The sequence below is a fragment of the Mycetomoellerius zeteki genome, unplaced genomic scaffold, assembly GCF_001594055.1.
Source record: "Mycetomoellerius zeteki isolate Tzet28-1 unplaced genomic scaffold, Tzet1.0 scaffold155, whole genome shotgun sequence".
Lineage (NCBI taxonomy): Eukaryota > Metazoa > Arthropoda > Insecta > Hymenoptera > Formicidae > Mycetomoellerius > Mycetomoellerius zeteki.
In genome coordinates this window covers 49,246-59,669 of record NW_017256500.1, presented here as the reverse complement: position 1 = coordinate 59,669, position 10,424 = coordinate 49,246, and the positions used below count along the sequence as shown (strand labels likewise).

Below are 10,424 nucleotides of genomic sequence, written 5' to 3'. Positions count from 1 at the left end.
GCGACCACGATTAAATTCGTTATACCAGCGTTTCACAGTGGCAAAGGATGGGGCTTTATCGCCAAAAGTGGAAGTAAGTTGATCGATGCACTCCTGCCTTGATAATCCACGTCGAAAGTCGTAATAAATCATTGCACGAAAATTTTCACGAGTTAATTTCATTTTTTCGCTGAGACACAATTTTCAAGTGACTATAAACAATACAAATCGCGCTCAAATAACAAAACGTTCTGAAGAAGGTTATGGTCAAAAATGTCAAACTTTCTAGTGGAAACGTCAGATGGCACCTGACAACACTCAGTGTTGCCAAGGCTCAAAATATAAATAGTGCCCCTCGTATATAAAGACAGATTTCATTTAAGCAGCTGAGTTTATAAGATTAGTTATGAGGTACTGACCTAACAAGCCCCATATTTGACTGAAATACTTTTTTATAACTGAAAAACCGTAAATAAAATAGCAACTTAAACATTAAAGTTAAAAAATACGATAATAACTTATATCTAAAAAACACATTTGATTATTATCAATCGCTCTAATTACCATGTAGACCAAAAAGAATACTCACCTAATAATTTTACTTTTGATATACAAAAATGAAAAAGCGTACGTATTTGACTGTTGATAGTCGGACACAGATTATTTATAATATATTAAGGTATAATAATCTCTGTCTTTGTGCTACATTACGCAAGCATAAACGTATCTATATATATTTTGGTTATTTAGATATTTACATTTGACCAACTTGCCCCTATACTCAAATAGCCCCGCTCTACCCTATGGTTGGTCTCCACAGAAATCTGATGATGTCAACTAGATTAAATAGTAAAATAACAATTTATGTGGAACAACTATTTATGTGATTGCTTGAACCATCATAGTACAATGGTTAAGTTGCAGCAATGATGGCATTTCACATACCATATACATATTTTTAATTGTAAACGTGATGAGTCGCTTTTGCTTTTTGAAATTACAACTTAATTTATAGCATGATGTGTAACAAGAAATTCTTATTAATAATTTAATTCTTATTATTATACATCATGCTTTATAATGCACGATTGACGCAACTATACGGATATATAACTTATCCATAGTAAATGATCCCCCAACCAACGATACACATTCCTATCACATAAAGATAACTAAGATGATGTTTCTGTATTGCTCACAACTAAATATTTTTAGTTATGTGAACTATATCTTTCTTTTTTCAGTGAATACTATTAAAAATTCAATAAAAAATTTTTATAAAAATCAGTTTTAAGGTTTTAACACAAATACAAAACCCTTTTTTACTATGTATTAACTGATAAAACGAGAAAGAAACGGAATTTAATTTAATTTTATTAAAACAGTGAAATTTTTATAACGTCCAATTACGACACCAATTTTAGCACATGCCTATTAAAGATAATAAGAGTAACGAGTCGTGCAGTACAAAATACAACGAAGAATGTTACAAATTCAGCTGACAGGCAATCTATCATTCTCAAGGTCGGATAATACGTATAGGGCATCTTATACAATTCTCTGTAATGCAATTACCGCTGCGATAAATTACAATCACGGAGAAGTATCAGCGTCACGCCCCGCGATCTATTTAATTGCGACACGATCGAAATTATCTAAGAATATCTAAGGCTATCAACAGATGATACTTCTACTTTTGACAAATTGCTTGCAGCATTTTGATGAAAAGAAGAAGCTCTGTTATTAACAAATGAATATTTTAGTTCTAATACGAAAACATTCTAATCTATCATAGATTTCTTTTTCTGCATCTAATTTTTTATTTTAAATATCTCAGCGATTAAACTTTAAATTAATATTAATGCAAAATCTAATTAATCATGACTAATTGCGAATTCGATTGGACGCACTCAGTACGCACTAGTGTAATTAAAGCCGTTGTACACAAAATAACGTAAAGAAATGTTTATAAATAAATATAGAAATCGATTAAATCATAAAATTCTCAATACATTTTATTGTACTATTAAGTAAAATATGTATTTCATAATTCTAAATATTTGTATTTCATTTTTATACTCAAATTAAATCAATGTACAACGGCTTTAATATGCACCAGTGCGCACTAGTGCTTCCAATCGAATTCGCCATAAATGTTTTTCTAAAATTATATTATACAAAATACTAAAATTTATTATATACATATATACATATATATTTATAAATGTCACAAAAAATGTTATTTATTAGATGGAAATAATTCAGTAAAAAAGAAATTTTTTTTAATTTCAATTAATCGGAATTAATTGTGACTTTGATAAGGAATTGGTATTCTTGAAATTGTTTCTAATAATATCTGACCGACTGAATTTTTTTACTAGGCTTGGAAAATATTTTTCACCAGTATCACGAAGAGAGTAAATTATAAATATAAAAGCTTCATCGAAAGTCTCCACGCCTGACACGCAAATCTGGACATTTCATTTTCCTGCAAAGTGGCACAAAACCAACTATCTTAACACAACGTAAAACCGTCATAGCAACCTACAATTAAAATGATGACAAATTACAAAATCCGCATAACTCGCTTACACGATATAAACCGTACGTTTTAACTTATTAATTAAAATCACGTATGCGTTACCTTGTTAGAGCAATTTCACAATGATTTTCAACGATTTTCACGCGGATTTTTTTTCACGTGAAAGTATAATTAAAAAGTCAATTTCTAAATTGAAATTATATAAAGCTGGTTTAAACTTTTCAGAATAATATCGGAAATTCTTCTACAGAAATAAAAAGTATATATAAAATTATGTATCAAACTCTGAAAAAAAAAATTGGAAAACAAAAATATTCTTTCTGATTCAGAAGAGAACGTTTCTTTCTTATGTGACTTGAAGTATTACATAAAATGTTTCTTCGATGAATTTAAAGTATTCAAAATAAATTGCTTTCTGTCTGCGCTAATGGCAAATACAAATCCAAACATAAATATAGATACCCTCTTGTAAAAAACGTGATGTAGTTTACGTAGTGGTAGATTGCCGTGGCATGTGCCGCATTTTTTGAGGCTCTAACAACCGAGAAACGTGGGAGGAATAAACAAACGGCACGATACTACTGTTGGCAAGTGAAATGTCAACAATTGAGATTGCTTCTCTATAATCCCGACGTCAATGCCAATGATTTTACGACGATAAATGAACCATATATTGCATATATTCAATATTTATATATCTTTTCCGTGATAATATAAAAAAATATCGCAATTTTATAGTTTCATATCATTTGCTCATGCTAGAAATATAGTCTTTCGATAATATCTCTCGTTTTCTCTGTATTTCAGAAAAATCGATACGAGTCAGGATCACATATCGGATGCTGTATTCAGTAGTCAAAGGTAATATGCATGTTATTACAATACAAGCGTAATTATTAAATTTTTTTACGTAATTTTTTTGAATTGTAATTTTTTTTACGTTATACCTCATTTTTATTTATAATGAAAAACTATAAAGTATCAAAAAATACTATTACATGTTATATCATATTTGCTACACACATCTTTCATGTAACTTTCTTTGTTTCTAAATAGAATAAAAAGATATAATCCTTCAATTAACGAATTTCATCACGAATTTAGTAAAATAAAATTGTGACAAAAATTTCTCAGATATTGATTGTAAATAATGAAAGAGAATCTATCAAAATTCACATAGTATCTAAAAAATTCATCGTGATAATATAATACTCGATATTTAATAATTTATAAGAGAGGTTGAATATTATTAATGTAACTCTAACAAAAAAATTAAGTCAAAATGCACTTATCGCTTTATATGACGTGATTAGAAGTTGAAAAATTGAACAAAAGCTGTGAAAAATTCTTGACCTGATTATTCCATATATTTGTAATTCCACGTAATCTATTCGATAGGAAAACGAAAAGTATTATTAAATCTTCAGAGTTGGAATAATTCGCTTGAAAATCTAAAGGGATATTTCAAATTTATACAGTGACAAACAGAGAAACTTTCTTGAATTTATCTGTCGCCAACGAAAATATATATAAGATAGCACAAAAATCGTAAATGCGAAAAAGTTAGTGCTAGATTGCACACACAGATACATATCTCGATACATATTTATGTTATCAGGAATTTTTATATGTGATTTTCCATCAAGATGTAATATTTCAGAATATATGTCGAACATAAATAAATATTAGAAGCAGATCGCTTTCTATTCATTAAAATGCATTAAAAATATCAAGTATTTTTCTAACCACAATAACGATATATTATATATCTTTAATTTCGTTTAAGAGAAAGTTTCTTCAAGAAAAAAATCTTTCGGATTGAAATATATTTCTTACTAAACATATATGTTGATAGCACAGAAAATAAACAGTATAAAGCAAATACACGTTTCAGTTTTAAACAAAATAGGAAAAAAATATTTAGTTTAATCCAAGGCAAACTTTCGATTCTATTTTAAATCAAAATATTATACTTCTCTCTAACAGTAGCGAAAAGCTTTCGCTTTAAGTAGAGGAAGCATAGTTTTCCTTCTTTAAACTTTATTTAACATTTAAATATTTTTTATTAAACATATTTTGATGTATATTATATTTTATCATGCTTTTAAAATACTTGTATTATTTAACTATTCGATCACACTCTTACTCGTTTGTATTTTATTTTGCTTTGAAGCGCGTTTCTGTTTTTCAGCTGTATGTCACTGTGCTGTCGAAACACATGTAAAAAATAATTTCAAATGCGATAAAATAAAAATCCTTTTTTTTCGTTCGAACCTGTTCAATGTATTTTCAGTCTTATTATTGACAATGCAATGACACAGAGTCAAACCTATATAAATCACTTACATTTTTTTTAATTAAATATATTTAATTATAAACTTTGAATTTATATTAATTTTAATAAAAATTTCTTTTTTATAGTTTTACGAGTATAACATTTAATATAATTTATAATTTTCTTATTATATAAAAATAACGCTGCTATTCGTTTATTATTTATTAAATAATATTAGCAGAAAACAATTCTCGCTGATGCAAGAAAAGAACATCAAAAAGAATTCCAACTGAAAACATTTAATAGAATCTTTGTGATATGCAGTTAGTTCGTCGTAAATCCTGTTTTAACGCACCGTAGCAGCATCTTTCAAACACTTCTACGATATAGTATACCTGCAACCACAACACGATAAAGTTTGATTAATACGCACGGTGGCTTCAGACTTCGCATTTAATTTAAAAATAAGATTTCGAAATCACTATAGTACAGTAAACTCTGTTGTTGAATTTAATTAAAAAGTACTGTAAAAATACTGATATCATGAGGGGTATTCTAAGTATATTTGCATTAATTAACACTTCACTTTGTTATACCGAAAAAAAGATATTCAAAAATTTATTTGTGAGAAATACATTTATTTTACTGAAATAAATCTTTATTTAAATACACTAAAATAAAATTTTATTCCGAGCAAATAAGTCATCTATTTTATTTTTTTACAATTAATGACATATTTCACGGAAATGTATATTTCGTCATCACAATCACATTTTTTCCATAACTAATAAATATCGAAGAAAATGTCATAAATAATATTTGCTTCGCAATACTTCGACGTTTTTCTCTTAGTGTAGAAAGAAAGTCAGTAGCACATATGTGCACGTGTTATAAAATATTGATCGCATATGCAACCATACATAAAGTATCGATCACTGATATTAATCTTCTTACAATGAGAGAAAAATGTATTAAATTTTAATGTAATAAATTTGTAAGAAAAATGTATTAAATTTTAATGTAATAGATTTGTTCGAATAGTGCCAGTTACTAAATGTAAATATATATGTTTATTTGATACAAAAACCATTCATTCAATTTAACTATTATTTTTTAATAATAAGATTGAAAGACCGCTAATGTTAAACATAATAATTTTAAATTAAGAAGCACCATAACGGTCAGAACGTTAAGATGTTGAACTATTGTAAATTCATTTAAATGAATTAATTTCAGAAATGATAATTGCGTGCCGATATGGTTGTCGGACTTTCAACGCAATCAAATCTGAAAATATTAATAATCCCCCCAAATTCCCCAACTTAAATGAATTTACAATAGTTCAACATCTTAACGTTCTGACCGTTATGGCGCTTCTTAATTTAAAATTATTATTTTTTATTTAGCAAATATTTATTTTCCGTAAATATTATATTATTATTATTCAAACAATTATTTATTAAAATTTAGTACATTTCGCACTCAGTATATTTCTGTCAATATCGCCTGTGTTAAAAATTATATGAACTTTAAGCGAAAATTTTTATTTGGAGTTAAAATTAAATTATATTCTTTTAATTTTCATTCTTTCCAATTGTATGTATCAAGAAAGATTGACAATGAACTAATAAAAATTAAAGATTTTTCAGTTTAGTCAATAAATAAGGATTTTGCTCTACTAATATCAAATATGATATGCATATAGGTACACACGATAATGTGGCAGAAATTCATTAAGAGATCATGGTCTTACAAGTTACCATTCTCAAATGTAGGTTGACATAAACGTGGGATCATCGGGGTATTTGAGTCAAGAATTTTAGCTAACTATTATTTTTTATTATCAATTAACAGAAATTCCAAATAATCATTATTCAATTCGTCATTATTAATTAACATAAAAGTTAAATATTGCAGTGGGCGACCCTTATTATACGAAATAAATGTAGATGAATAATTCCCACGAACACGATTTTAATTACTTGTTGCTTTTAAATGATTATAATTATTCGAATAAATTAGTCGATGATCCGTAAAGCTATTGTTAATTGCTGTCGCGTATTAAATAATAAAGGGAATGATAACACGTGCGTGTGTACGCTTTGTTACATTATCTCGCGAAAAAGATGACAGAATCATACGCACGTATCTTGAGGTAGTAGTAGTAGTCAATCGCGTTTAAATAAGCATATTTACTCAACGTACGCAAATACATTACGCGTTTGACGATGTGATATAACAAATGCAATTGATATCGAACGACACGCAGTCAGACGGGCAGGCAAAATCCCGGTGAAATTGATAGCTCGCTTGATAAATGGAATAAACGGATAGAATCTATACCAATCCGTATTGTAATCGCTAGTAACTGCTCTGAGCCAGAAGCGATTTTGCCGTAAGATAAATTAACCGATAAATTGTCTCGGACAGGTGCAAAGACTCAATGCTGAGACAACAGAGTAGGATATAATGAATCTTCGCTGAAAGCTCTCTCTTCGATAAATTAAGGGATCGCCTATTGTGAAGAACATCGCGTTAGCCTTCTTGCATTCCTATTATACACCTACTTTAGATTGCTATCTTTCACAAAAACTTTATAATATGACTATTTAACCCTCTAGCATCCGCTAGGCGCCACTATAGTGACTTCCCACTAACCGATACCTTAAAACAAAACACCATAGATAGCTTCCCTCTAAACAATCTAAACAATCTTTTAGGACGCAATTTAAGTGGCTTTTAAAATTTTAAATGCATGGAAAAGTGTTATTCAAAATCATCGTGTTTCCTAAAGATTGTTTAAAATTTAAAAGAGAGGCACTATAGTAATATTTCTAAAGCTTAAAACACATAGTCCATGCCTCAATAATTCGATATCTCGTTGTTTTATCAGACAGAAATGTCCTCAATTGTTTTGACTTGCATTTGTTTCATCAAAAGAACGTTTGCGCTTTTCAGTCGCATTTTTCTGTGATTGAACTGTGCGTATAGTTTTGCATGCAATTCAACCATAACCGAAGAATTAACACTCATCAAACATTGTTTAAATGTAAAAGAAAACATTGGTGTCTTTTCATTTTTAAATGTTTAAGTTATAAAAGTCCAATGAATAAATTTACATTTATACGCCATAAATTTTATACGCTATCGCAGCAGTGAATCCTTTCTAATTTTTCATAATATGAATGAAAATTACATAAATATTAATATTCTATCGTTCAAATATATATTTTTCTGACACAGAATATTTTATAACTTGCAGAGTATATAAGAAATCCTCGCCGAATAATAAGTTGACACTTTACTTAGCTAGCAGAGATATTATCGTCAGCGAAGCTAAGAACGACAACAAACTCCTAGGTGTCCTTTTGGTTGATCCCGACTATGTACGCGATAAGAAGGTAAGATAAATTACAAATATTTATTTTTATGAAATGCCATTTTTCTTGAACCTGTTAGGACGTTTACCGACACAGTCACGTATAAAATGTAAGTTCGGTACATTTTTTACAAACTGTTTTCAAAATTGTGTAACGTCAATATCTATAAAAAGACTATTCGAACTAAGATTATCGAATCTTAAAATATCAAGTTCAGCGAACGAAATAAGATCTTTAAAATCATAAGGAATCCTGCTTATTAGTTATAGTGTTAAATCTACTGGAAAATTTCTCTATGACGTATTATTCGATCGGAAATAATTAAAGTTGAACTGATATCAGATTCCAATTCTCAGAATATAGAAAAAGAAAAAGAAATACAAACTAAACTATATTTGTTGTCAAAATCTTTACAAAGATTTGAAGATTGTGAAGAATCTTTCTTACTCATTTTCTATAAGATATATTTTGGAAATTTTGGAATATTTTGGAATATATTTTGGAATATTTTTGATACGTTCAAATTTATTTTATATACACAATAACGTTTTAACATTAATAAAATTTGTCTTATAATAATTAAAATCTTCGATAGAGTGCAAAAGAAGAATTTTTGTGTATTATAATTTAACTGTATATATATATATATATATATATAAATCAGGCTTCTGTACATATCCTTTAAAAAAAAACTAAATTATTATTTTTACAGGTATTCGGTCAGGTGACGTTGACTTTTCGTTACGGAAGAGAAGACGAAGAAGTAATGGGCTTAAAATTTTGTAATGAAGCAATGATGTGTCTGGCTCAGCTGTATCCATTTTATGTAGGAGCTCATCATTTGGAGACTAAGAGCCTACTCCAGGTTAGTATACAAACTAATAACATGGATATAAATGGATGTGATAAAAAATAGATGTAAATAATTATAATAAATGAACTATTAATATCAATAAAATTACGATATCCACATAAAACAAGAATGGCCAACCCGCGGCACGTGAAGGCATTCTCAGTGGCACGCCTAAAGAAGCACGCATTATATGGAAATAATGTTTTTAAAGCAGGAAATTCATTTTAAAGCAGAAAATTTTTGTTTTATATAACAGAAATGAGACATTATTTCTTAAACTTTTTTTGTTTATAACTTTTTAACAAGTAAGTAACGTCTGACGGCTAAAACTTCCTCAGGGTCATGACTTTGATTGACAATATATGTCAAGGTGAAGGTCATTAGGAGGCTCCCATAAACTGCATAATTACCAATATTATATCTAAAATATAACAATCTTTTTTCTTAATTCGTTATTGTTTACTTCGCAAAGTATTATATTGAAAAATCTCATTAAAAACGCAAGCAAGCCAATGCCGGCAATAATTTAAAAAAAATAAATTCACGAATGAGCTCGATATGAGTTACGACAATTTTCGTACGATTTTAGTGTTCGCTATTCATACATACGCATGTTGAAACTCGCATCATTACGAGCACAGATGTATTCATAGCGTGTCTTAACTGCACGACGTGAAATATAGTCCAATATGCTTCAAGGATTTAGGTTACAGTATAAGTGGAATTTATGCTTTCCTTAATTAAACTGTACCTATCGCGGTGTATAGAAACTGTGATTTGTAAAACTCCGTAACGAGTTCAACCGTCCAATGATATCATAATTATATATAATATCAATACAACGATATTATTAATACGTATATATATCCAATCAAGAAATAAGCATAAACACTCAACTCACTACATAATCATGAGAATTTCAAGCACTCTACATTTTGCGATGCGCTACGTCGCATGCAGTTTCGAAGTAATGCATTTTGAACATTGTAACCAAAGGATGTCTTGGCACTAGTAGATATTAATAATCTTTCTAAACACCTCGCAAGAAGGATGAAGACAGTAAATTGATAAATGAATTTCCAACCACACAAATCTCATTATATCTATTATTATACTTCATCATGCGAATGAAAACTTCCTAATAATTATCTTCATGTTTTAAAATCTATTTGATTTAAATTAAGAAGCGCCATAACGGTCAGAACGTTAAGATGTTGAACTATTGTAAATTCATTTAAATGAATTAATTTCAGAAATGATAAATGCGTGCCGATATGGTTGTCGGACTTTCAACGCAATCAAATCTGAAAATATTAATAATCCCCCCAAATTCCCCAACTTAAAAACTGTAATAAAACTTATTGCGAAAAATAATGCCTCGGCCGGGAGTCGAAC

The 10,424-nt window shown here is 28.8% G+C and overlaps 1 protein-coding gene across 2 annotated transcripts in view; it reads left to right on the top strand.

Annotated features, from left to right (window-relative positions):
• LOC108720781 (arrestin homolog) overlaps window positions 1–10,424 on the top strand; it is a 66,669-nt gene that overhangs the window by 24,781 nt on the left and 31,464 nt on the right. For both annotated transcript variants that reach the window (XM_018444960.1, XM_018444959.1), the window contains exons 3-5: window positions 3,329–3,382; window positions 8,059–8,197; window positions 8,889–9,041. In XM_018444960.1, coding sequence (XP_018300462.1) covers window positions 3,329–3,382; window positions 8,059–8,197; window positions 8,889–9,041 — 346 coding nt within the window. The remainder of the gene's footprint in view (window positions 1–3,328; window positions 3,383–8,058; window positions 8,198–8,888; window positions 9,042–10,424) is intronic.